This window comes from Equus quagga, chromosome 12 (genome assembly GCF_021613505.1).
Source record: "Equus quagga isolate Etosha38 chromosome 12, UCLA_HA_Equagga_1.0, whole genome shotgun sequence".
Classification (NCBI taxonomy): Eukaryota; Metazoa; Chordata; class Mammalia; order Perissodactyla; family Equidae; genus Equus; species Equus quagga.
The window spans coordinates 100,774,345-100,800,944 of NC_060278.1; the positions used below are offsets into that span (position 1 = coordinate 100,774,345).

Genomic DNA, 26,600 nt, shown 5'->3' on the forward strand with positions numbered 1-26,600 from the left:
CACTGGCTTCAATGGCCCCCTTTCTCCTGGGATGAAGTTCTTCGCACAGCGTCCCAGAGCTCGTGCGATCTGGCCCCGGCTTTGGGCTTTGTCCTTGCCCACACTGACCTGCCCGACTCTAGACTGAGGTGCTTCAGTGCCCACCAGCCACACGCCCTGTGCACCTGCCGTTCTGCAGCCTGGAACCCCGCCCTCCTGCTGGTTGAGTCCCAGTGGGCTCGGCCTCCGCAGGCCTCGTGACCCCTCCAGCAGGAGTGGGGCCCCTTCAGTTCCACAGGCCTCTGGGCCTCCCCACCGTTGGCCTCGTCACGTGGCAGTGCTGTTCCTATTGGTCCCTTTGTCTCCCCTGCCGGACGGTGAGTCCTGTGATGGCTGGGACTGCCCTCTTGTTCGCAGCGGCCCCTCAGTGCACAGAACAGGGCCTGGCCAGGCACGGGGGCTCAGTGAGGTCAGGGGGTGAGTGGACGGGCGCTTGGAGGCTGTGGGACGTGGCTGAGCTTTTATTCCCCCACTTCATCCCACAATGGGAATGAAGGTCCCCACGTGGCCGTGGTGGGTAAGGACGCACGCGGCACAGGGCGGTGCTCGCGGAGGGGCTGGGCCTCAGGGAGCTGATACCCACGGGCTCGAGCACCATCCTTGCCCTGCCACCTGCGTCTCTGGTCCTAGGCTGGCTCAGAGCTGGGTCTCAGCTGGGGCAGGGGGCGGTGGGAGGGCACAGAGGCAGCCAGGAGATGAGACAGTCAAGGGAGCTGTGGGGGGAGGGGGGAGGGGGGAGGGAGCCAGGTGGAGACGTGCAGAAGGGCCTCCTCCCTCTGCTCCCCTGAGCCCCACATGCCTGTCCATCCCCTGCTGGGCCCCAGGGGCAGCAGCCCCACAGCCTTGCCGACCTCCTGCGTCCTCCCCTGGGACACGGTTACTGGGGTCAGCCCTGGTTCTACATGAGAGTCACCTGGAGCTTGCAAATACCCCGACGCACAGACCACACCCCAGACCGGTGACATCAGACTCAGGGTGGGGGTGCGGAAGCATTTCCTAACTTCCTAGGAGGTTCCATGTGCAGCCACGTTGGAGGTAGTCCTCTGTAGAGTTGGTTTTCCTCGAGCTGTGCGTATAACTCAGAGGGTCCCACCAGCTAGAGCTTGGGGAGGGTAGCTTGATGGAAAATGTCCCCGTTCCCAACCACCTCGCACCAAAAATCCACACCAGAAATAAGTGCTTCTTAAAATGGTTCGATATTTTGAAAAAGTAATGCATGCATATGGTACAAACTTCAGGCAGCGCAGATGGGTACACGGTGACAGAACAATCAGGCCAGCTCCTGGGATCCCCGCAGAGCTGTCTGCGTGCACACGCATGCGGCGTGAGGGCCCCCTGCCCTCGCATGTGGTACCTCGCCTGCTCGGTCCCGCTCTGTTGGCACCTGGCTCCGCCTGTTCTCACGCCTGCAGGGTGCTGCACTGTGTACATGGACCAGCACCGATGGCCTAACCCCTTTGTGGTGGGCTGGCTTTGGTCACCGCAGGCAGTGCTGCCAAAGAACCACGGAATCTTGGGTCACATGTGTGCCTCTCTGCAGAACAAATTCCTGCAGCTGGAATTCTTGGGTCACGGAGCAGGTGGATTCACATGGCTGACGGAGCACCTCGTTTTCTGTCATTCCAGAAGCCGTCTGCACCAGTGCCGGCGTTCGAGCTGCCTGCGTTGTACAGGACTGAGGACTATTTTCCGGTGGACGCTGGGGAGGCCGCGCTGCAGGCCCCCCGCTGCCCTCGGCGTCTGTGAGCTCTGCGGTCCCGCCCTGAGGGACGTCGGGACGTGAGACTGTGTACGGAGCAGCTGGGCTTTTTTCTTTCGTTGTTGTTGTTGATTTGTTTTCTGAATCTCCTCCCTTGCTTCACGCGAGACCACAGGGTTTGGAGAAGCAGCTGGAACCGCGTGTGGCCACGCCTCAGGCGGGAGCAGGAGAAGTCCCTGCCAGCATTGGGGCCGCCTGGCACTCCAGGATGAGGCGCTCGGGTCGGACACGCCGCAGCTGACGGACGGATGGCCAGGACCTCCTCTCTGTGAGGGGCTTTGCACGGAATCCTGGGGGGCTTGCTAGGTGCCACCGGGCTGCGTAGCTCCAGGTCCGTCCGTGTTGGTTGGTCTGTCTGCAAACCCCAGTGCCCACGGGCCTGTGAATCATCTCAATAAAGGTGTCAAGTTCACGTGTGGTCTGGGTGTACATGTCTTCTCGAAGCCTGATCCTTGAATCTGCTCATGGTAAAGCCCTCACCTCAGAGGAGGGGCGGCTCTGGCCTGTACATTCCCAGCAAGAACAGAGAGCGCGTGAGGATTCTGGGGTCTTCACGGGTGGGTTTGCCTTCGATTCTTCTTGTGCAGATGAGTTTCCTGCTATTGTCCTGAAATTCCTCATTTTGGTGATGGATGTTTCTCCTTTTTCTGCGATTCCTCAGAGAGCCAAGAAAACACACACACAACCGGGCTGCAGACCTGCGTTAGAATTTCAAGGAAATCTAACATCATGGATCAGGAGAGACCGCAGTAGAAGCAAGGAAAAAGTGGAATCTTGCCAATTTTAAGACAATTTTTGAATAAAAAGATGTAGGTAGACCCCTTGTTTCAAGAAGTGCCAGCATTTTTCCATGGAGATAAATTCTTAAACTTTTATAATGTCTTTTTTTTATAAAATCTCATACATTATTTTAAATTATTGAAGTGTAACTTACATACAGAAAGGTATGTAAGTGTATTTTTATAAAATCTTATAATTTTAAATTATTGAAGTGTAACTTACATACAGAAAGGCGCACCTAAGTGTGCAATTCACTGAATTTCACAAACTGAACCCTGATCGTGAAATAAGCACCATTGGCACCCAGAATCCCCTCTGCTTCCTCCCAGTCAGTGCCTGACCACCCCCGCCCCCCGACCCCACACTCACACCGTCCTGACATGCAGCCACCGGTGTAGACAGGTTGTTGGCCTCTGCACCTCGTGTGCCTGGAGGCGAGTGGAGGGCACACACAGGACGTCCTCGTTTGTGCCTTGCTTCTCTGGCTGGCGCTGCGCCTGGGGAGGCGTCCCTGTTGCTGTGTGCTGCAGATCATTCGTCCCCTGGGTGTGTCTACTGATTGGGACTGTTTTGAATGAAGGAAGCGTAGACACCCACTGCGCCCGTCTGCTCAGGGAGAGCACAGGTTCGATGGAAAGTTAATTTTTCAGACAAGCAGCGAGGACAGCAATTTCCGGAAGGCCGAGTACACGCTGAATGTGGGAGACGCACAGGCTGCTTTCTCCTTCCAAGGCCTGGACCAGGGGCCAGGGAGAGGAGAGAGGGAATGTCATGTGATCAAGCCGCAGCAACTTAAGTGTTCTCAAATAGAGACCCCGAGGATGGTGCCGAGCGTTTATAGGCTCTGAAGTCAGCCCGCCTGGGTGGCACCGTCGCCTCCTGCACATTTCAGCGGTGTGAGCGTGGGCTCGTTGCTTACCCTCTCTGAGCCCAGCCTCCTCCTCAGCAAGATGCAGAGAGTAATGGCACCTGCCTGTTGGGTTGTGAGGATGAAACGAGATGACCTGTGTGAGCGCTTGGCTCAGGGCCTGGCAACCGGCACGTGGTAATGGGTGGCTGTGTACAGTGACTGGGCTGGGGGGGTGGCGGAAAGGCTGAGCCCCTTTCTGCTGCATTTCTCAGATGACCAGTGGCATCCAAGAGCCTGAGCAGCGAGCGACTTAGGGGCTGCCCTTAAATGTCAGAGTCAGAACAAGTCACACAAGAGTGAGAGCTGCCAAGAGGCCAACTGGCTTTCTCTGGGGTTTGCTGTCCTTGGATTCTTTTAGGGACCCCCCCCCATCCCCACCCCGAGTCAGTGAGGAGGGGTGAGGTTCATGGGGAAGGTGATGAATGAAGTGGAAGGGGCCATTCCAAGTGTCCTGGGAGTTGCAGAGCCAAACGATGAGGTTTTAGGGACACTTGGAGACACCTGGGGGAGGGAAGGCCGGGACCCAGAGCCTGCCAGGGATTCCGGCGCCAGTCCGTGTGTGAGAGACCTGATAGGCGTCCCCTTTAACAAGGGTCTGACGCCGCCCCTGTGAGGGATGAAGGCCTGACTGTGGACCTGAGTGGGCCCCACAGCCCGATGCAGGGGTCACTTTGCAGCCTAGGAAAGGGCGAACTTTTTCTTTCTTTTGTGGCTGTTGTTGGACAGGGACCCAGGAGAAAGGCCACTGCCAATTTTGCTAGAGCAAGGCTCTCTGTCAACCTGCTCCCAATGTCCCTAGTGCACGTGAACTTCGTGTCTGTTGAAGCGAAAGTTTTCGAGACCGTGGCCCACGGGTGGGCAGAAATGTGTGGTTTGCCCGGCACTGTTTTAAAATGTTTTCATGTTGAGACAACTGGGTAACCATCTGGAAAAAATAAAGGGAGCTGCAGACCTCGCTCCGTACGCCAGGAACAGTTCCAAAATTCCACATGGATTAAGGAGGAGTTAAATGTATAAAATGAATTTATAGAAGGAGGCAGAAACATTGGAGAATCATACAAAATGCAGAAAGCCGTAAGATAGATACATCTAACGATATATAAACAAGTAAATCCTCTGCATGGCAAAAACAAACAGAAAACCTCAACCAAAAAAAAAAAAAAAATCAAGACAAAACAACAAAATCTTAAGCAAATTAAAAAGACAAATGACCAAAAAGACAAGTGACAAACTGGGAAAATACAGTCACAGCTCCTATTACAAAGGGATAACCTCCCCAATGTATAAACGGCTCCTACAAATAAGGAAGAGAAAAGCATAGAAAAATGGGCAAAGGATATGAACAGGCATTTCACAGAAAAGAAAATGCAAAAGGCGCCTGAAACATATGAAAAGGGGCTCAGCCTGCCTAGACCAGTAAGTATGAAAGAATATTGAAATTACTCAGTTTTCACTCATCAGGCTAGCAAAAATGAAAATCTTGGAGGACGCCGTTGGTGAAATTTGGGAGGCAAACGCCTTCTCCTCGGTTGATGGTGGGACACCATTCTCACCGAGGTCCGTGGGCAGGCCCTGTTAGAAGCAGACACGTATCTACCCTTGGACCCAGTAATGCCACCCCTAGGAATCTAGCCTCCCCATGTACACAGACGAGAGAAATAATAAATGCAAGAGGGTATGCAGCACTCACTGAAACGCAGAAGGTTGGAAAGAACCTAAGTGTCCATCAGTATGGCTTTATTGGTTCAGTTGTAAAATGTCCATATGATGGAATTCTATGAAGTTTCAAAAATGGATTAGGAGTTCTTTATGAACTGGTATAAAAATATCACCAAGCTATGAAAGCCAAAGGGCAGAAAAATATATGATATGCCACCATCTGTGTGAAAAAGAAAGGCATTAAAATTCTCTGGAAAGATAAGTAAAAATTTGAGAACAGCGACTATCTGGAGTGAGAAGTGGACTTTTCCACTTTTTACTTTTTTCATACTTTCTGATATTTTGGTGTTTACCTATTCAAAAAATAAATTCAATTAAAATCAGTTGTCAGTAATTAAAAATTAGAAGAGTCCATGCAAAGAACTGGATTTCCAGTTTCTTTTCAAAAACTGGAATAGCTGGCCATTCTGGGCTCACATTCGTGGGAGGCCACAATGAGCTAAAGCTGAGTTGCTTTAGAGGGGGCCGTGCTCTCCAGGTTTCTCTCGTATCCAAATTATTTCACTAATTTATTTTGCCTGCCTGGCCCCAGGGGCATTTGTATTTGAGACCATTGGAACCGGAGGCCCTTAGACTCTGGAGAATCTACTCGAAGGATATGGGGCATGTGAAGAAATGCAGCCGGTGGAGGATGCAGCTGCGTGGTTACTGAAGTTCAAGCAGCCAGCACACTGGCGACTATCTCTGTGCCTCAACTCCAAATTCTCTGGGGACATGGGTTGGGGTCTCACTATAGAATATGTGTTTTCCATGGCTCTCCTTTTGAGGGTGACTGATACCAAGTCAAAGACATCATAAGAAAACTACAGACCAATATCTCTCATGAATGTAGATGCAAAAGTCCTCAACAAAATATTAGCAGACTGAATCCATCAACATAAAAAAAGGATTACATGGGGCCGGCCTGATGGCACAGCAGTTAAGTGCACACATTCTACTTCGGTGGCCTGGGGTTGGCCGGTTCAGATCTGGGTGCGGACATGGCACCGCTCATCAAGCCATGCTGTGGTGGGCATCCCACATATAAAGTAGAGGAAGATGGGCACGGATGTTAGCTCAGGGCCAGTCTTCCTCAGCAAAAACAGGAGGATTGGCAACAGTTAGCTCAGGGCTAATCTTCCTCAAAAAAAAGAATTACAGACCATGAACAAGTGAGATTTCTCCTAGGAATGCAAGGTTGGTTTAACATCTGAAAATCAATGTAACACACTATTAATAAAGGACAAAAACCACACAACTGTCTCAGTAGATGCAGAAAAAAGCATGTGACAAAATCCAACGTCCTTTCATGATCAAAGCTCTCCTTGGGGTAGAAAAGGGAATTCTCAGAGAGGAGGGTTAGAGGCCAGGCGGACACTGCAAAGGAGTCTACTTACAGGGATCAACGGCTCTTGAGATGGTCCAGGCAGCTGGAGACATCAAGGCATTTTCCTCCCCACCTTAAAGCAAAATCCCACTTTGTCTTATGGTCAAGAGCACAACCATCCCTGGGTTTGGAAGAATTCGAAGCAATTCTGACTCTGGGCAGCTGTCACAGAATTTCCTTAGTAAGTCCTGTGGGTTTGCTGTGGATTCAAAAGCATCATCATCCTTCTCATAATCCTCAGCTGGACACATTTCCGGCTTGCAAGCAGCTGGGTCTAAGGCCCGCCTCTGCCTTCTTTGCTGGCACTTCTGGCGAGGGTGCTTCGGTGGCTACACATGGTGCTGAGTTTGAGGAAGGAGTTAAGACAGGACTGCAGCAGACAAATGTGTTTGGTCAGGATACATGTGTCCCCTGAAGAACGAAACCGGCCAAGCCTGACTGCTGGAGGTCAGCCCCTGCAACCGGAAGGGCTTTCTCCTTGGGTCTTCCAGGGAGCTGCTCCGTTATAACTGTAACATTCAGCATTTCCTCAGCACTGCTCTTGCGGGGGAGCCAGGCCCGAACCACAGGAGAGGGAGGAGACCTGGAGGAGCACCCCAAAGAACAAGGTTTGTGCTTTTCTTCTGCTGGCATATCCAAGAGCTGAGTGTGGCTGCAGTGGCAACTCCACCCAGGGAATAAGGGTTAGCCGTTTAGGCCCATGGTCTAATTGTCTCTGGTGAACCGAGGAGAGACAGGGCATCAGCTTGCACGTGTGAAATTGTTTTCTATAAACAGGCTGCATCTCTGAGTGTAGAGATGGGGGTTCTTAGGCTGTCCAGCAGGTGTTTGTTGAATGGGGTGGGGATGGAACAAATGCTCTTACACAGGAAACCACTGGGGGCAAACAGATCAATCAGCGTAAGGCTCACGCTGTAGCCCATATTCACTTGTGTGTCTTTAAAACAGTGGCTCTGAGTCTTGGCCGCACATCGGAATCAGCTGGGCACCCCCAGACCACTGCATCAGCATCTCTGGGGGAGGGACCTCAGCATCGCTGGGTTTTAAAGCTCCCCATGTGATTTTCACACGCAGCCGGGGCTGGGGAATCAGTGCTTTCAAAGAACAGCAGGCAAGAGATTTTCAAGGAGGATTTGCTGCCTCTTCTCAGTCGTAGCAACTGCACGCTTCTTGTTTTACAAGCTGCAAGAGGCTTCATTCGGAGTGTCGTGGCCTCAACATGCGCCTCCCACCTCCCTGAGTGTGCTGTGCAGTTGGGTTTGAGTTGGTTTCTGGTTTGGGTTGAACTGATTCCGCCCCAGGGCCAGAGATGGGTGCTGACTGAGGGCAATTGAGGCAATCCTAGCTCACAGGGACTCACAGAGGTAGCTCTGGCCTGAGCCCACCGGCCACAGACACTGGTTCTGGAATGGTCCAACTGGGTCTGAGTCCAGGACTCTTGCTCAGTAGTGAGGGAGGGCGACCCTCTGGCAGGGAAGTGAGTGGGGAGCACCCTGTGAAGTCAGATAGTCTGTGCGCATCACTGACTACCTGACTCTCCTTACCCAGCTCAGACTCCCTTTTTATGAAATAGGACTCTCACTGGAAGGTCACAGGAACTCCAGCTCAGACTGCGCCTCAGAAAGGGGCCACACAGGTAACCAGCTGGGGTGTCCCCAACTCCTGATTTTCCTTTTTAATAGACAGAATAAGTTTCAGGCTCACAGCCCTCAGCAAGCAATAAGAGGTGGCAGAAATTTCGTATAATGTTTTATGGATGCTTTCAGTAACGGCAAATTAGGCTGGTGGTTCTTTTTCAGAGACATAGTTTTCCTTTTTAAAAAGGGGAGTTGAGACATACTAAGTACACAAAGCAGTCGTTAGGCAGATATGGCAAAAATGAAGATGGCAGCAAGGTGCAGGAGTGTAGTTTGAGAAACGCTGTGCTAGGGAGAGTGTGATGTGTTAGTTTAGCGACTGGCTCACGTGTCTGCATTCCTCGCAGGAAGCCTGTCCTGCGAGGCTACTCTTCAGCCAGGATCGAGGCTGCCCGCGCAGTGCGGTTGGGAATTCCAGTGGCTGTGGACTCAGATATCCTGGGTCCGAGCTGGCATCTCCTCTCTGCCAGCTGGGCTCTTGGCACAAGTTAGTTTCTCTGAACTTTCAAGTCCTGAAACCTGAAACCTGGAGCTAATACTCCCTTTACTGGACTTTTTTTTTTTTTGTGGGGGGTGGGGAGGGTGTTGGGGGACTGGGGCAGAACTGTTTCGAGGACTCAAATTATCCTGGAATCTAGTGCCCTTCAACTCGTCCCAGCAACACTCCCATGATGTTCAGAAAGTACCTGTGGAGTAACAATGTGCTCAGGATGTGCGCTGAGCTCCGGGCGCTTTTAGGAAGTGTCACACTCCTAGGATAGAGGTAGTCACACCCCTGGCCTGGAGGTCCCCTCCTTGGAGGACCGGACTCTGTGCCTGAGCCTTTCCCTCTTCCCAGGAAAGCCCATGTAGCTGTGCTGGAGATGCAGTCACAGGCAAGTCAGGCAGCCGTCTCCAAGGCAGAGTCTATTTCCTAGACTCCCAGATGGCTGCTGCACGTAACAGCTGTCACATCCTGCTCCCATCTAGATGGCAGCGGGCACGGTGCTTACATCGAGTACACTGGAAAAGCCCATCTCTTTCTAGCTGCTTGCTTTACCAGTTTCCAAAAGGTGAACAATTTGCTTATTAGGACATCCGTTTCGCTTCACTTGGTAGTAAGACATAAGAAAGGTACAGCAAGATTTTTATTACAAGAGCCAGTTTACGTTAAATGGTCTCACACCCAAGTCCTGGTGGGGTGTGTGTGGCGGGGGTTGGTTTGTTTCACAGACGCTCTAACACTGTACGCTGCAACACACACCTGCAACAACTGTACATAGTGCGAAGACCCACCCCTTCACCCACTCACAGAGCACGTCCCGGAAACGAGTATGCACCTTCCTCCCCTGCCTCTTAGTTGAAGCACTTTAAAATCTTAAGGATTTTCAGGGTGTGCAGCTTTCACCTCACATGCTGATTTCTTAACACAACCCCCACCTAAGTTGCAATCCCACTAGATTCAAAGTATAGTGCACGTTGCAGTTAATTATTTAAAGTGGAGTTAAGTTGATGGGAAGTAATAGGAAGCAAAGAATTAGCAAATAACCCTCCTTTGGTCTCAGTTTGGATCCCTTTTCAAGCTAACCTTCCAGTAGTAGTCGGCAGAAGTTTTTATTTTCTAACTTGACTCACTGTCAAGTTTCTCTCAGCTGAGTATTTCTAGCCCACCTCGCGGCGGCCAAGTGCTCTGTTGGAATGCCGCTCGGGAGCAGCAGGAGCAGCTTCTTCCCATTTCAGTCTTCTGGGGATTTAGAAGTTTGAGAAGTTCCTACATGACACTTTGGCAAAACATCCTTGCAATTATCGTCAACCCAATGAGCAACAGGGTGGGTTAGAAGTTGAGAGTCACAATGGGTAGAAATTGCCTGAAGGAGGGGCAGAAGGCTGACCTGATGCTCAGTGAAATCCATATAGTCAATGTTCTACTCAACTTTGTTGGTGAATAGTAGTAAATATTCCATCACTCAAGCTAAGTGGCTGTCAAGCTTTATTGGCATAGAATCACCAAGAGATGGTTTCTGGGGTCCCATCTTGAGGGTCTGGTGCTGGCAGCCTGCAGTCGAGGTAGGGGAACCACCCCTCTATATGGCAGTACTCATGCGGCAAAAGAACTTTAATAGCTTCCAGTGACGTGTTTCCGAGGGGGCACTCCCCAATCTTTGACAGATCCCTTTCAAATGTGGCATTTATTGTGCTCTCTTCTCAAAGAGTGCGCATCTTTACACATGGGCAGGCATTTGGACCAGACACAAATATAGGGCGGTACAAGGGACAGATCCTTTTCTGCTCGGATCTTGGAGGGTCCCAGAGCTGTCTGATACAGACCTGTACCGCTCAATGACAGGGAGACAAAGACGGGACGAGAAAATGCTTCCATGTGCTGGAAAGGGAAACAAACTACAGTGCTCGTCAGTCGGACTCTGGAACTCACGGCCACAAGAAGATTTGAAGGGTAAAAAGAAAATCTACAGAATTGTCTAGTCTACAGCTACATTCTTTAATTAGAAGGTGGCAAACTGCAACAGCTTTTATTTCCAGATTATTCCAAAAGTAAACAGTCGCAACAACATTCTTTTAAAATGGCTTTTATTGAGACACTTTCAGGGCTTCTGCAACATTCCTAGTTGGGGATCTTCTTTCTTTCCAATCTTAGGTGGCTACACTCTTTTCTAAACGCCAACAAGGCCCACCCTCACTACCTCAGCAAGGAAGCGCACTCATCTCTCTCTGCTCAAACGTCCAACCAGGTTACGTCCCCCACTCTGCTATCTTGCACAAGTCTTGCTGGTACGCCACACAGGACTCATGAGCCCAGGCTAGGTTCTTCCCACCTGTTAACTAGGCAGAGTAACTTCAAAACAAACGTGGGATGCCTTAACTTCACCTGGTACTACTATTGCTAAGTAAGAGAAGAAACCTTCGCAATGCCAGTGTTTCTGATTTGGTAATCCACAGCATCTTGATTTGGGGACATCCATCCTAAATATTAGCTGGTGTCCAAAGAATTTATACTCTACCTGTATAACAGATTTAAAACAGCTCCATGCCAGCCTCAAAAGGTTCTGGTCTAGTCTTGTCCTTTCTCCTGTATTGTTTTTGAGAAGCATGACTTAACATTTTAGGGGGAGGTTGGTCAATTCTCTACCCCCAGGTAACAAAAGCACTGACAAATCTTTCGGAAAGAGTCTTAGAAATTATGGAAACCAGCCACTTCAGAACTCTTTAGGCCAGGGTCCCCGAGAGGTGACTGACCAGCCTCTGCACGGACTGGGAGCATCCCTTCAGTGTTATAATTGCTGAAAACATTGGCCTAATTCTGCCTCCTTGTACCTTTCTGTTCTTTAGTTTGAGTTGCTCTTGGGAATCTATGCATAGTAAATATTCCAGCTCTTTCCATCTTCACAGCCCTCTGAATGTGTGATCTCCGAAGCCTTTTTCTCAACAGCAAGGCGGTCAAGACAGTTGTAACAAAAGCAGAGAGTAGTTGCCTGTTTAGTACAATTGTTCCCATTCTAAGGTAAAAACTAACATTTACTTCATTTAGAAGAACACCAGGGCATTAAAATTCTGCTTGCATATTAATACCAATTTACGTTTACATCCTTTTATCACTGAAGACGTTTACATATATAAGCAGGCTCTGCTCCTTAACAAAAGGGGAAGCAGACAAAGGCTCAAGGATGTTTACTTCAGCAGTTAAAAAGGAAAAAGACAAAACCAAACCAAACCAAAAGAATCTGTAACAGGTGCCCCAAGAGAGGGCATTCTTTATGCAGTGGCAGGTTTTGGTCTTCCACAGTTTCCTCAGTGGCTGTGGCTTCTATCTCTGATGAAAGAGCCATGGCATCAACTGGCACAAGACATAATGACACACAGGACTGTAACGTGTAAGAAAGCAAATATTTACATTAAGCACAATACAGCAATTTATTTAGATGTTTAAAATGAATACAAAGGGAAAAAAAGATCACAAAATTATACATACTACAACAGTGTGTCATATATTAGATGGTATAAATGAATACACCAGGGTGGTGTTTAACTAAAGATAAAACTAAATATCCAAAAGGCAGCATTCATTGGTTTGCTGCTTCAACACAACACACTTTCATACAGATCTAAAAGGTGTCAAAATTAGTAGCTGCAAAGTCAATTGTTGCCTGTGATTTTAGCTTAAAAGATTCCAGAAAACAGATCTGAAATACCAGTTTGTTTTTGTCAGCTGTAATGTCAAGGATATTCAGAACAAGAAAAATTCTATAATACAAGAGAGTCCAGATATATATCTTACGTGGCTGGCCTCTGCTGCAAGATTGTACAAGGTTATGTGCAAAAACTAAGTCTGTCCAAAAGTCCATACTAGCGCAGGTTCAAGCTTTTGCTAGGTAAACTAGATATAGCGTTTATTACACAGCAAGGGCAACACTAAAAAAAGAAACAAATCTATGATGGGTACACAATAACAATATCATAAGCATCACTTGAATAGGTCTAAAAGACTGTACAAATATACATTTCAACTATTCAGAATGAATACATGAAAAAAAATGGATTTTCCCCAAAGTCTACTATACACATTGGACTGGTAGCTTGTATGTTGGCCCTACACTACCATGTGAATCAGGATAACGCTTCTCAAGGACATCCAACCAAACACTTTACAGAGGGAAAGAAATGTTGAGAAGGCAGATAAAATAAACCTCTGCTTTTCCCCATGTGCGTTCGTGAGCCACCAGCTTATTGGTTTTTCACATTTAGTTACTGTGTCTGTCACAAGCAAGTCCTGAATCAAGATCGGCCAATCATGTGTCACAGACTTAGAAATAACCACTGGGACTGCAGTGGCCACATGTTCCCACAGCCTGATGACCCAGCACTCAAAAGGCAGTACCAGTTAGAATACAGCTTCGCAGTCATAGTGAAGAGAGCACAGAGTGCCAGGCTGCAGCATGTCACCGATGGCAGAGAACCTGGCACTTACGCCTGTTGGCTGCTCAGTTTAACTCCGGTTAAGCTGCCATGCATCGGCTCAGCTACTCCATCAGTCATGTTGTCAAACTGCTCCCCATCTTCACTGTCAATTGTGCTATTCTGCCACTCTATCTGTGGGTTGGATAAGCGCTCATCATTTTCAGATGCATTCTTCCACTGTGACTGGTCCTTGGACCAAAACCCTTCAACTTTTCCATAGGAACTATTCTTCCATTTCAACTGCTCTCTGTCACCTTGCATGGTAGCCTTTTTTTTGGCAGCTGGCTTACTGCTCCTAGCATCTTCACTCTGGGAAGACTCATCGGACCAGGTTCCTGGTTTCATTTCACATGTGTTGTCCTCAAAGTCTGACGCTTGTTGGGAACCAGGGCCACTCTCAGAGGGAGAAGCCCCATCTTTCCACTCAACAACATCGTCTTGGTCAACCTCACTATCAGAAGCATCATGCATTAGTTTGGTTGGTTCCTCAGTCAAATGAACAGTTGCATACTTTGAACCATCTTCCTCTTTTTGGTCTAGCTTCTCCTCAGATTCTAAAGCATCCTCAGAAATTACCTTCGGTATGTGTTCCTCTCGGTTATCATTGGGGATTTTAGGCTCAACTTCAAAAACAGGGTCAAAAGGGCTACCACTTCCATTGGATTCTTCTTCCAAGTGTTCAAAACTGTCTGAGGAACTGTCATCTTCCTTCCCAAGGGTGAGCTTTTTGTCAGCAGTTTTACTAGCATTGACTCTAGAATCTTTCTCATCGTGATTTTCAAATAGCCACTCAGCATCGAAATCCATCTCATGCTTAACTTTGTTTAACTCTTTCATATTGAAGCCCAGTAACACACCAGGCTTGTACTTTTCACAGTCTCGGACACACTTCTTCCTCTTGTTACTAAAATGGGAAGCGATGTCACTTTTCCATAACCATAAACTGGCCGCCAGCTTCTCAATTTCTCTTCTGGTGGGATAGGGCTGTTTGTTGAAATACTTTGTTAGGAAGCTTTTCCTGGCTTCATAGGAATCATCTTCATGACCCTTGGGGTCTAAAGCTAAAACAACAGGCTCCTCAGGCTTCTCTTCAAAAAAGCTGGGTGAATCACTATCATCATCTAACTTTCGCTTTTTCAGCAAGGGAAATTCCATTTGCTCATAAGTGCGCTTCACAGGTGCCAGGCCCGGTGACTGATTAAGCCGAGAGGGTGCATTTGTCTTATCCTGGCCATTCTGGGTCTTTCCAACACCCCTGCAGTGAACTAGATGTAGAGTGATAGTCGAGGCGGTCATGTTGCTGGTATACACACCAAGGCAATGGATACATTTGTAGGTGAGCTTTTTCTCCACTGGGTGAACCGTCTGAATCACTTGGTGCCGCTCTCGTAAGTGATGTGCAAGTGCATCAGATATGGGTCCTTTTAGGATTGAAAAGCAAAGAGGGCAAAGGGTTTTCCCAACATCTTTTTTATAGGGCACTGCAGCCTGAGGTGAACTTTTAACAGGGATATCTGCCTTTTCCTGAACTTTTGGCTGTGGCTTTGGAGGGACTGGAGGGTTATTTTGAGCATGGTAAGCAACAGATTCAGCTGGGGCATCCCTCAGGTTGTATGTGGTTACAAGGAGATGGATGTTAGTGTGACTACCCTGCTGCAATGTCAAATCAAAACTCAAAGTAGAATCTGTTTTAGGTCCCATCTCTTCATCAATGTGAACCATCCGCATGTGTGCCGCCATCTTTTCCACATCATTGAAAGTTGACCGACAATATGGACAAGACAGACCATGAATTAACATATGGTTGAGCAGGGTATCTGTGGGCAAATAGCGATTACAGTAGAGGCATTTGCTAGTAAAATTGTGTATTTTCATAATGTAGTTGGCTACTGCTGGGACTTTCTCAGCTTTATGTTCTTTTTCGAAGTGCACACTATAGACATTTTCAGGAAAAAGCTCATTACAGATTGTACATATTTTCCACTTCTGAGTTGAGGAAGTATTGGCTGGGGGAGGGCCCGTGGCAGCCGCAGTAGGTTTGGAACTGGACTGACCTAATACTCTGGATGCCTGTGACTGGGAGAGGGAGGGAGACTTTAACTGGCCTGATGAAAGAGAAGAGGCATTAGCAGACTGCAGGGAGTACCTTGCTGGCGCCTGGGACCTCTGCTCTGACCCAAGCCCGTAAGATCTTCCGTTTCCACTTGGAAGTAACTGCTTCACAGACTGAGACTGCTGAGGGATGGAAACTGGTGCATTGCCACTGAGACCCAGTCTCATTGACTGACCAACGCCATAGCCCTGGCCTACAGATTTGACTCCATAGTTGTTCTGCTGTAGGTGAACACTGGACATCATGTTGACTCCTGTAGAATTTAAGTTAGGCTTTGGTATTGAGAGTCGATTCACCATCTGCTGTGATGGCAAAGACCGGACGTTTCCAGAAGCAAGGGAACCAATTCTTGATTGGAGCCCCATGCCCTTCTTCTCTTGAGGTTTGGGAGCAATTAACATCAAGGGTTTGGATCGGGGAACCACCACGTTTGTGTGCCCAATCATGGCAGTGACCTGATAACCTATGCGTTCGTGGTCTTCGATGACATGTTGTACCAAAGCTTCGTAGGACTTTGGCATGAAAAGGCATCGCTTGCAGTGAATACTACTCTCTTCCCGGGCATTTGAGCCTAAGGGGACTGCACCGTTGAGTGATTTTTCACCTGCCTTTGCTATGTAAGGTGCTGCCACGTGCTGAAAATGTTCCCTGTAGATGTGCTTTCTAACTATTTCATAAAGAGGGTCTCGGTAAGTGCACTTCTTACAGTAATAAACAGCTTGCTCTACACTGTCAGCCTGCTTAGGTTTAAGGCCATCATTTTTGCTTTTCTCTTTGAAAGTGCTGAGGCTGCTACTTGGTGCGCTGGCGTTTGGAGCATGAAATATTTTAATGTGTGTTTCCAAAGTCTTTTTATCTGCATTGAAGGTACAGTAGGGGCAATTAAGGAGAATCCTATTTTCAAAGTCTTCACTATGGACATTCCGGAAATGACTTTTGTAGGCAGAGAAGAATTTTGAAGAAAATGGACAAGCACTGCAGCAAAAAGGTTTTGTCCGATAGTCCTAAAGAAAAGACAAAAACTGGAATCAGAACGCCACTTCAGACAGGCAGGAAAGCTTCCAGGGTTTTTCCCTAGATATTCTCCATTTTTAATAAACATAACGTTCTTTTTAGAACTGAAACTCTGTAATGCATTGATTTGAGTATAATTTTTTTCTTTTGCAAAATAAATTTATGAAATATAAACTCAAACGAGAAAGTTGCTTTAAACTAAATATTTTTATTTGGGTCCCACAGTATAAATAAAAAACTGAATTAAAAGACTGGAGTCACATTTGCTGATGAGTTTTAGACAAACCGAAGACAAACGGGTTCAGGATAAACACTTCACAGTTAGAAATGACAAGAATAAACTACAGCACGTATTGCTTAACGACAGGGATATGTTCTGAGAAACGTGTTGTTAGGCGATTTTGTCATCATGCGAGCATCACTGAGTGCACGTACACGAACCTAGATGGTATAGCCTACTACACACCCAGGCTCTAGGGCATAGCCACCCGTTGCTCCTAGGCTATAAACCTGTATAGCAGGTTACTTTACTGAATACTGTAGCTAACTGTAACACAATGGTAAGTATTTGTGTCTCTAAACATAGAGAAGGTACAGTAAAAATACAGTATAAAAGATAACAAATGGTATGCCTGTATATGGCACTTACCATGAACGGAGCTGGCAGGACAAGTTGCTCTGTGTGAGTGAGTGAGTGAGTAGGAAGGCCTAGGACATTGCTCTACTATACACTTTATAAACATTGCACACTTAGGCTACCCTAAATTTCTTAAAAATATTTTTCTTTCTTCAAAAAATTAACCGTAGCTTTCTATAACTTTTTTACTTAATCATCTTTTAATTTTTTAAAAACTTGACTCTTTTGTAATAACACTTAGCTTACAACACAAACACACTGTACAGCTGCATAAAAATATTTTTCTTCATATCATTATTCTCTACGGTTTTTTCTATTTTTAAAGTTTTTTACTTTTTAAACTTTTTCATTAAAAACTGAGACACACACACACATTAGCCAAGGCCTACACAGGACCATGAACATCACCGTCTTCCACCTCCACATCTTGTCCCACTGGAACGTCTTTGGGGGCAAATAACACACATGCAGCCGTCATCTCCTATGACAACAATGCCTTCTTCTGGAATGCCTCCTGAAGGACCTGCCTGAGGCTCTTCTCGAGGAGGTGTCACTCTTTTCAGAAATACTTCCTTGGTGGTTTGCTTGGTTTCTGTCTTTTTTTCATCACAGATGAGCTTGTAAGCAAATAATGCACCATGAACATTCCACTCTATTAATGAAAACCTTTTGGTGTTGGGGTCCATGTTTTCAAACTTTTTATGGAGCTAGGTAAGGTCTGCAAAAGCTTCTGCTAGACTCTTCACTGCGAATTTTCCTGCGGGTTCTTTTTCTTCTCGTGAAGTTTCCTTTTCTCTCGCCTCTTCTTCAGCTACGCGTTCCTGCCCCAGTTGCAGTAACTCCTCATCAGTCAGTTCCTCAGGAACCACCTCCAGGAGCCCCTCAGCGTCGTCCTCACCCACACCCAGGGTAAGTTGTTTGCCATCTCAACCACAGCCTTGTTGATTTTTGCAACCTCCTCATCCTTGGCAAATTCTTTGAAGTCATGGATGAACCTCCTGAATGTCTTCTTCCAGATGCCATTTATACACTTCTTGGTGACATCACCCCAAGCCCAAGCAAGGTCCTTGATGCAGCCATGGATGTCGTAGTCCTTCCAGAGCTGCATCAGTGTCTTCTTCACTTGCAGCAATAGCCTGGGCAAAGGTCCTCCTCGGGTAGTAGGCCTTAAAAGCTGCTGTAACTCCTTGATCCATTGGGTGGATCAAAGAGGTGGTGTTTGGAGGGAGAAACACTGCTTTGATATTGGGATGAAGATCACCAACAAAATGAGGATGTCCAGGATCATTATCAACGATAAGCAAAATCTTAAAAGGTATGTTATTCTCTGAAAGTACTTCTCCATTTCGCTGGCATAGCAATTCAGGAGGGCATCTTGGAAGAGGAGCTGGGTCATCCATGACTTCTTATTGCTCCTGTAGTACACTGGCAGTGTGTGCTTACTGATATGTTTGAAGGCCCTGGGGTTTGCACTGTGCCAGATCACAAAGGGTTTCAATTTGTAGCTTGCAACATTGCCCCCAAGCAAGACTGTTGTGCTGTCCTCAAAAGCCTGGAAACCTGGCATTGACCTGGCCCCTTACGGACGGAAGTCCTCTCAGGCATCCGCTTCCAAAATAGGGAGGTTTCATCCATATTGAATATTTGCTCTGGCAAGTGATTTTCCTCCACAGTCAGCTTATCTAGAGTTTCCAAAAATTCTCCAGCTGCCTTCACATCAGCACCCGCAGACTCACCCTCACTTTCACATTACGTAATGAGTAACGATTCCTGAACCGTTTAAACCACCCAGAGCTGGCAGTAAATTCAACATCATAGTCTGGTCCAGCCTTTTCTTTCAACATTGCAAACAAAGTTTTTGCTTGGGCTACGATCATCATGGTGCTGAGACGGATACACTTCTGTGTCTGGTCTTGAATCCAGGTCATTAGAAGTTTCTCCATGTCTGATATGGGCCCTTCTTGAATTTTTGTTAGTCTTGTTGCCTTCAATGATGCAGATCCTTTAACAACTTCTGTCACTTTGCTCTTGTTCTTCAAGATCGTAGCTATGGTGGAATGGGACATGCCTGACTGGCGAGCAATCACCATCACTGACTTTCCACCTTCATAGTCCTTAATCACTTTTAATTTTGTTTCCAGGTCAATCACTTGATGTGGCCTCTTATTGGCAACATTAGCAGTGGGTTTTGTACGCTTAGGCACCATGATGAACAAAGCAACACGAGATTAAATCAAACACAAGAGAAAATGATGTAATCGAGATGTGGTAACATGAGATGTATGAGGCTGCTGCTGGCATAAGACGGCATACTGTTTCACAGCAAACTTTTTTTATGAGTATAAAGACTACATTCTAAAATAACGCTAAAAGGTACAGTACAGTAAATACATAAACCACTACCACAGTCATTCATTCTCAAGTTTCAGGTACTGTACAGAACTGTGTGTTATACTTTCATAGAACTGGCAGTGCCGTAGGTTGTTTATACCGGGGTCACGACGAACACGTGAGTAATGCGTAGTGCTACGATGTCACTGACTGACAGGAATTCTTTACCTCCATTATAATCTATGGAACCCCACACCCTTGTATATGCAGTCCGTCGCTGACCAAAATATCGTTACATGGCACATGACTGTACATGAAATTGCTTTCACCCCATGAAAGAGGAAGTTGCTAAAGGCTTCAGATTGACTATGTAGTAAAATTCAGGGCCCAGACTGTCATGGTGCAATGGGGCAAGAACATATAAAGATACACCTTTTATCGCTTCTATCATGGAACAATTTTCATAGAAAAAAGGTACATCTTCAAAAATCTCAAACATTTTCTTCCGTCTGACCGAAGTACGGTGTAGTATTCAGATTTCATTCCTGATCAAAAAACTACTGATTTTGAAAAGTCAGCTTTCTTCTACAAGCCATGCTATTGCTTCTCAAGCAAGAGCAGCTTCAAAAAAAGGAATGAAGTGACAGCTGCTCTGATTCAAATGAAGTTAAAGTTTCCCACAGACTGTAAGGCGGTGTTAAAAAGGCAATCAAGCGCTGCAGAACACACTGGCACAGAGCAACTTCCAGAATTATGCTCACTAACACCTGCACAAGTAGCTCCTCGAACAAGACAGGTGAAACCCAAGTTTGGCAAGAGATTATCCTTTCTCTCTAGAAACTTACTGTTTCAGATACCGGTTTGAACCAAAATGAAATACTCTGCTTTTCCCTAAAGTGCAACCCTTCTTTAGTGCTAGAATATTGGGCTTTGGGATTCGTAAAACTGAATTAACTAAATGATATGCCCCACTGGAAAGCTTTCCTATTGACTGCTGGTTAATACCTTTTCCTTGAGCATTACTAAGAAAGAACCAGACAGCTACACTACAAATTTCTGAGGCAGAGTTAAAAAGCACTAATTCCCTGCCAAGTATGTTCTGACAGAAAAACAGGTCAACAATCCAGCAATCACTACTGAAAGAGGTAACGGTAAAGTTTAAACTACCAATCACTTCTCCCCGTGGAAAAGGAAACACCACCTCTATCTCCATCTTTGTCATAGATAGTTGTTGGCATTGCTGGCACCTTGAACTATCTAATATTGCTTTTAAATTCCAATTTGTAAAAATTTAAGTTACACCTCTATCACTGACATCCTATAGAACCATCTATCCCATCTTACTCAACCTCTATGGCGGGGGGAACGGGGGGCAGGCGCACTAACATCAACATACAGGAATAAGAAAACTTAAATGGCAGGAAGAGTCCGATCCTCCCCTCTCCAGAACAGAAAAATGATGGATAATCTAGATGAACAGAATGTGAACATTTTAGACACAGAAGAGCCAAAGTACTTCTCGGAGCGAACGGTGGTATATAGTGGGCTTTAGAACTTTTAAGTAACAAAATTTCCTATTCTTCTTACACTTGAAGCTTTAGTCCAATGACAAAGATGACAAAAAGTTCTTCACTAATTTTCCCTACCACTTAGGAAAATATGAAATAATTTCGACACTTTCCACATTAGGCTGTTGCCTACAAACAATGCGTTACTATGAAGGGTCTCGGGCTGACCACGGAGTGTACCAGGGATGCTATCGGGAGGTCTCTTGGGCCACTTACCTGGTTTTTTGTAAGTGAAGGGTCCCACAGTCCTACATCCTCCCATGTAGTGTTTTTCAAATAAAAGTCATTAGGTTCAAACTGTTTAAAATCCTAGAAAACAGTGAAAGAAGTTTACAAAAACACAGCGGTATCAACTCTAGCCCAATCTTACATATAAATTTTCTCTCTTAACTAGGGCTGGGGAGATACACAGGAAAAACCACCCCACCAGGAACTAAACTAGGAGCAACGAAGCTCTTAAGAAATACAAAAAGGCACATGGAAGCTGCAGTGAACATTTTCTATCAACCAAACATTCCCTTTGTGGTCAGCCAGGTTTCCAAGGAAACTGCTGAAAGTTCTAATTAAGTAAAAAAGTTCGGCCACATATTAATACCAAAGCACCCTTCCAGTGTTGTAACTCATCAGTTGTAGTATTAGAATGAGCGTAAGATAGCAATGTTTGCTTACAGCACTACAGATGTGATATTCTGGTTCTGTGCAAAAAAAAAAAAAGGGAGCGGGGACTGGGAAGAAAACTCTGAAAGAGAAGAGAGAAAGCTATTTAAAGAAAGTAAGCAGTATTATGTTAAATTTATACTCTTATGGAAAAATCTAACGGCTCACCTCCCCCCAGGCTGGGACGATAAAGTCTTAGGGGAAAATTCACCTTGCTCCTAAGAGGTTCACAGTTCAGTGAGAAAGTCAAGTACATGCAGGTTCCAGAGTATGTAATGGGTATAATAACGGGAGGAACAGATCAAATACAAGATATTACTTATTATTATAATATTATTATATTATTATTTACTCTTGAAGATTATGATCGACCTGAACTCGAGGGGACAGAGAGTGGAGTGAACTCTTACACTGGAGACAACACAAGCAGAGAAGCCCACTTTCGAGAAGTTTTAGTCTTCATGATATACCCCTAGAGTATTATTAGTGGGGATCAGGAAAAAAAACCTATTGCATGGAGGAAATTGTTTTACTTTCAGTTCCATCAGACGTTACTGAGTGCCCATGACGTGCCCAGCACTGTCCTAGATGCTGTGGGTACATGAATGGACAAGGTCGTTATGGTCCCTGGCCAGCTGGAACTTAAATGCTAGTGGGGAAAACAGCTTTAAACATTCCTTTTCAGTTAGAGGCTTCAACCAACTAACCACAAGACCTGGAGCAATGAGATCTGGAATGGAGGAGACCATTGCACTGGCTACCCCACAGGGCTGTTATAAAGCTCATAGAATAAAACGGCTGGAAAGAGAGTTTATAAAGTCTAAACTGCTACACAGGGGAAGGTAATAGTCTATGATGGGTCAAAAGGACCAACAAATGCTCAAATCCTGAGGAAAGAGACAAGCACCCAACCCCCCAGCCTCAACAATCAGAAGGGCAACCAGCACTTCAGGCACATCAGGAGGTTAGGATCTCGAGTCCCACAGACAGACCCTGACACAGCCTTAGTTGCGAGCTGGACCTATTTCTTCCCTGGTTCTTCACCTGTAAACTGGAGATCAGAATTTCTACATCCCTCCAGGGCTTGTTTGCAGGGTCTGAATTTAGAGGCAGTCTTAAAGCACCCAGCAAGTGTCTGACATGCGCACCTTCTCACTCGTAATGCTTTTGCTTCAGGATGCAAAGAGGAAAAAGCCCATTTTAGGGAAAAGGGAACAAGTCAGGCTAAATGAGAAAGTTCTGGTGAACCTAATGCTGTGGGTAAAATTCAGAATCACACCTAAGAATTAGCCATCCTGGCTGCTGACACACAAAGTAACAGACCAGAAGCTGAGTCATGTTAAAATTAAAAAATGACATGCTACTTACTTCTATGTGTTCTTTACAGTATTCCAACCCAATGTCACTAAGTATTTTTTTCACAGTTTTCCGGGCTTTTCTTAAACTGCCAAGATTGTTGACAGGAAGTTGGAACATAGTTTCTATTGGGAAAAAAAAAATTTAAGTCAAGTCAAAACATGTACAATTTGTAATATTTACTAATTCTACTGATGGTAGGATCACAAACCCTGGCCAAGTCTGACAAAAAAGTGAGTAGATATCCTTATCTAGTATGTTCTGAACACTTAAAGCAGGCAGGCAAAGTGCTCTCTAATTTTTTTCTATTTTTAACAGGACATTTTAGTGATGACCTTAAAAGTTGAGAATTCAGGTAATAATGCCAACTGATTATTTTAAAATCAAGTGTGAGTGCTTTTCTCTTTGTGATGTTAAACCTCCAAAAATAGAAAATTGTTCACCGTTTCAGCATTATTATTACCACATAATTTCGAGTGCCAGGGAAAAGAAGTTTTTGTTGTTTGGGAAATGTCCTGCACATTGGTATGGTATTCTTTTTCTTTTAAAGATTGGCACCTGAGCTAACAACTGTTGCCAATCTTTTTTTTTTTTTTTCCCTTTCTGCTTTTTCTCCCCAAATCCCCCCAGTACCTAGTTGTATATTTTAGTTGTGGGTCCTTCTAGTTGTGGTACGTGGGAAGTCACCTCAACGTGGCCTGATGGGCAGTGCCACGTCCGCGCCCAGGATCCAAATCAGCAAAACCCTGGGCCTCCGTAGCGGAGCGCGCAAACTTAACCACCCGGCCACAGGGCTGGCCCCAGCTATGGTATTCTTAAAGAAACATCCTTAAAAGTTTCTGTACACTACCCAAACTAAAGACACTAATGGTTGTGTAACGTGCCCCGCAGCCGGCACCATACCTGGACAAAAACACTCACTCACTGTCATGGAATGAATGCTGAGACAGGGAAAAGCTGTCCACTCAGCATCAGAGCAAATAACAATCATTACAGACTTTACGGGATTCTTTAGAAAAACGAAAAGCCTGTATGTATGTGAGGGAATTGAAAAATTATTTAAATGACCTAACATGTTAAAGCAGAAATTCAGATCCACTTTCCCAAGTTTCTTAAAAACAAAGGTTAAGAAAATAAAATTAGTAAAACTTGGGCAGTTGAGAATTTGTATGGCTTCCAATGTGACCATAAATATTTCCCATAAAATACGGTAAGAATTTATCATCAAGTTAATAATCCAAATCAATTGTTCAGGATATAAAGTAGTTCTAAGAAGCAAAAACAAAAATCAAAGCATCAGGAATTAAAATTTAATACATGCAAATCTGGTTTTCTAATTAATAAGCGCTGTTACTCTATAAAACCACTACCATTTGTAAACCACAATCATAAAGTCAACTAATCCAAATGGAGTAAGATAGCACATTGCCTCACTTATTATTTGAATCTAAAAATCAATATTAACTATAAAGAAATGGAAAAGAAAAGAAAAAAATAGTAAAGCCTACCAAAACAAATAGTAACTCCTAGAAATTCTGAATCTGGATGTGTTACCAGAACTCAGAAGTCTCAAAATATTCTATATGAAGTACCAAAGTGCAGTTGAGGCCAAAAGAGGAATGCGGTTCACTGAAAAACACTCCTCAGCCTTCTCCTCCAGATGGAAGTGCCGCTAGCTCCGAAGCGTGACTGTCGTGTCCTCTGCACTATCTGCCGTCCAACAATTTGTGTACTTAGCTAAGAGCAGACTAAAAGTCACTTCTGATACAAATTAATGTGCATTCAAGGCCAAATCCATTACTTCATATGGAAATGTTTATACCATCTTTTTGATGGTTTTTTATCAGGTGCTTGATAGAACAGTTCCCACAAACCAGGTCATTTAGAAAGAACCAACCACCTGACAGAAAAATGTTTCAGAAATACAGAACATGTTGTTACAAGCTAATTCTGAAGAGACCAGCGATCAAAATGGATGTCCACAGACACTGAAGTCTGAGGAGAGACATCTTGTTTCTCTATTCATTTCATAAACTCTCTGTGGCCAAAATCCAGCAGTTCTTTTGGAACTTCCCAAGTAACCCTGCTTCACTTTAGAGCAGAGAGGTGCCTAGAAGGCAGCCATTAGTGGGCTTCCCTGCCTCCTGGGTAAGCAGCTGGACATCTCAGCAAAACACATACACAAAGATTTGGAAATGTTGCCACCAACCTATATAGAAAACATCCAAGGGAGTCAAACTGCAGCTCAGGATGAAGGAAAACCCATTCTCCTATGGGAAGATACCAGACAGTGTAAGTGCCCCCCCCGCTGACCAGTCATTGTAGAGCTCCAGATGAAGCACCTCACTGTGCGGGAGATGCCCAATGTATCCACCTACAGACCCGAAAACATGCACGTGCTCATAAGGCAGCTGCATTACAAGAAACTTCTAATTTATAAAAAGTGACATTTCAGCCATAGAGTAAATCTCGTTTACTTATTTAGGCTGAATTAAACAAGCTTATAAATACAACAGCAATACTGTTTATTGGAAAATGCTGTACAAAAAATAGTTCTTTGTTCTATGAGTAGTAACTAGGAGGAACCCAAGTTAAAGTTTACACTGAAAGATGTACATACTGAGTTAGGATCATAACTGTCTCATAAGCATATTTCTGACATTCTAAGAATCTTGGGAATTCTATCATCTGCCCCTTTCCCCACATAGAGGTGCCCTCCGTCTATCCGCTTAGGGAGACCATCTCCAAGATTTTGTCCATTTGGAATTGGAATAACACATCCATATGCATGAGCATCCTCAAAATATTTAGGAATATTCTTCTGCCTTTTTTTTGCTTTAAATAAAACCCCCCAGCCCCGCCCCGTATACAAAACAGGCACACAGTACAGGACTACGCGCAAAGAAGGCTCCCTCTCACTCCTATTCTCTAGCCACACAGCTCCCCTTCCCAAAAGGCGCCACTGTTACCATTTCTTGAACTTTTCTACGCCTGTAAGAAGCCAAAGTTTCCTTAAAAGAAAGTCTCCAACAAACCCCATCAGTTAATGTTAGAATTATTATGGGTGATAAGAAAAAGAACTCAAGAGCCCTATGCCCTTTTTTTTAGCTTACTGCTTGCTGTTAACAAACAACTTCAGGGACCGGCCTGGTGGTGCAGTGGTTAAGTGCCCACAGTCCGCTTCGGCGGCCCGGGGTTCACCGGTTCGGATCCCGGGTGTGGACACGGCACCACTTGACATGCCATGCTGTGGTAGGTGTCCCACGTATAAAGTAGAGGAATGTGGGCATGGATGTTAGCTTAGGGCCAGTCTTCCTCAGAAAAAAAAGGAGGACTGGCAGATGTTAGCTCAGGGCTAATCATCCTCAGGGGGAGAAAAAAAAAAAAGAAACAACTTCAAATCAACAGCTGGCTCCAGGGTTCATTAATGTTATCTATTTGAGTCTTGTTCAGAAACTTTTACAAAAATTACTCCTGGCCTCCTCCCCACCCCTCAAAAGCCCTTTGAATTAGGAATTTGGACAGGGGACCCATACTTTAAGTCTCTAACTGAGGGGTTGGAACAGAGAAAATAGGAAATTGACTGCCTGAGATTAAGGGCTATTTCCTCACTTTTGAATAGAAAGAGAGCTTAAAAACAATTTTTTTTTTTGAGGAAGATTAGCCCTGAGCTAACTACTGCCAATTTTCCTTTTTGCTGAGGAAGACTGGCCCTGAGCTAACATACATGCCCATCTTCCTCTACTTTATACGTGGGATGC

At 45.5% G+C, this 26,600-nt stretch overlaps 2 protein-coding genes across 5 annotated transcripts in view; one reads left to right on the top strand and one right to left on the bottom strand.

Moving 5' to 3' along the window:
• BCAS4 (breast carcinoma amplified sequence 4) overlaps positions 1 to 2,210 on the top strand; it is a 57,316-nt gene extending 55,106 nt beyond the window's left edge. The window contains exons 5-6 of one of the 2 annotated variants that reach the window (XM_046678199.1): positions 1,666 to 1,828; positions 1,914 to 2,210. In XM_046678199.1, the coding sequence (XP_046534155.1) occupies positions 1,666 to 1,785 (120 nt within the window). In that variant the 3' untranslated portion in view covers positions 1,786 to 1,828; positions 1,914 to 2,210. Of the gene's footprint in view, positions 1 to 1,665 lie in introns of both variants that reach the window. The other variant, XM_046678198.1, reaches the window with a different exon arrangement.
• A 9,890-nt stretch (positions 2,211 to 12,100) lies between these two features.
• Positions 12,101 to 26,600, bottom strand: part of ADNP (activity dependent neuroprotector homeobox) — a 33,509-nt gene continuing 19,009 nt past the window's right edge. For 2 of the 3 annotated variants that reach the window (XM_046678296.1, XM_046678297.1), the window contains exons 2-4: positions 22,852 to 22,964; positions 21,043 to 21,135; positions 12,101 to 16,280 (exon numbers count right to left, since the gene is read on the bottom strand). In XM_046678296.1, the coding sequence (XP_046534252.1) occupies positions 13,170 to 16,280; positions 21,043 to 21,135; positions 22,852 to 22,959 (3,312 nt within the window). In that variant the 5' untranslated portion in view covers positions 22,960 to 22,964 and the 3' untranslated portion in view covers positions 12,101 to 13,169. Of the gene's footprint in view, positions 16,281 to 21,042; positions 21,136 to 22,851; positions 22,965 to 25,048; positions 25,068 to 26,600 lie in introns of those variants that run through there. The other variant, XM_046678298.1, reaches the window with a different exon arrangement.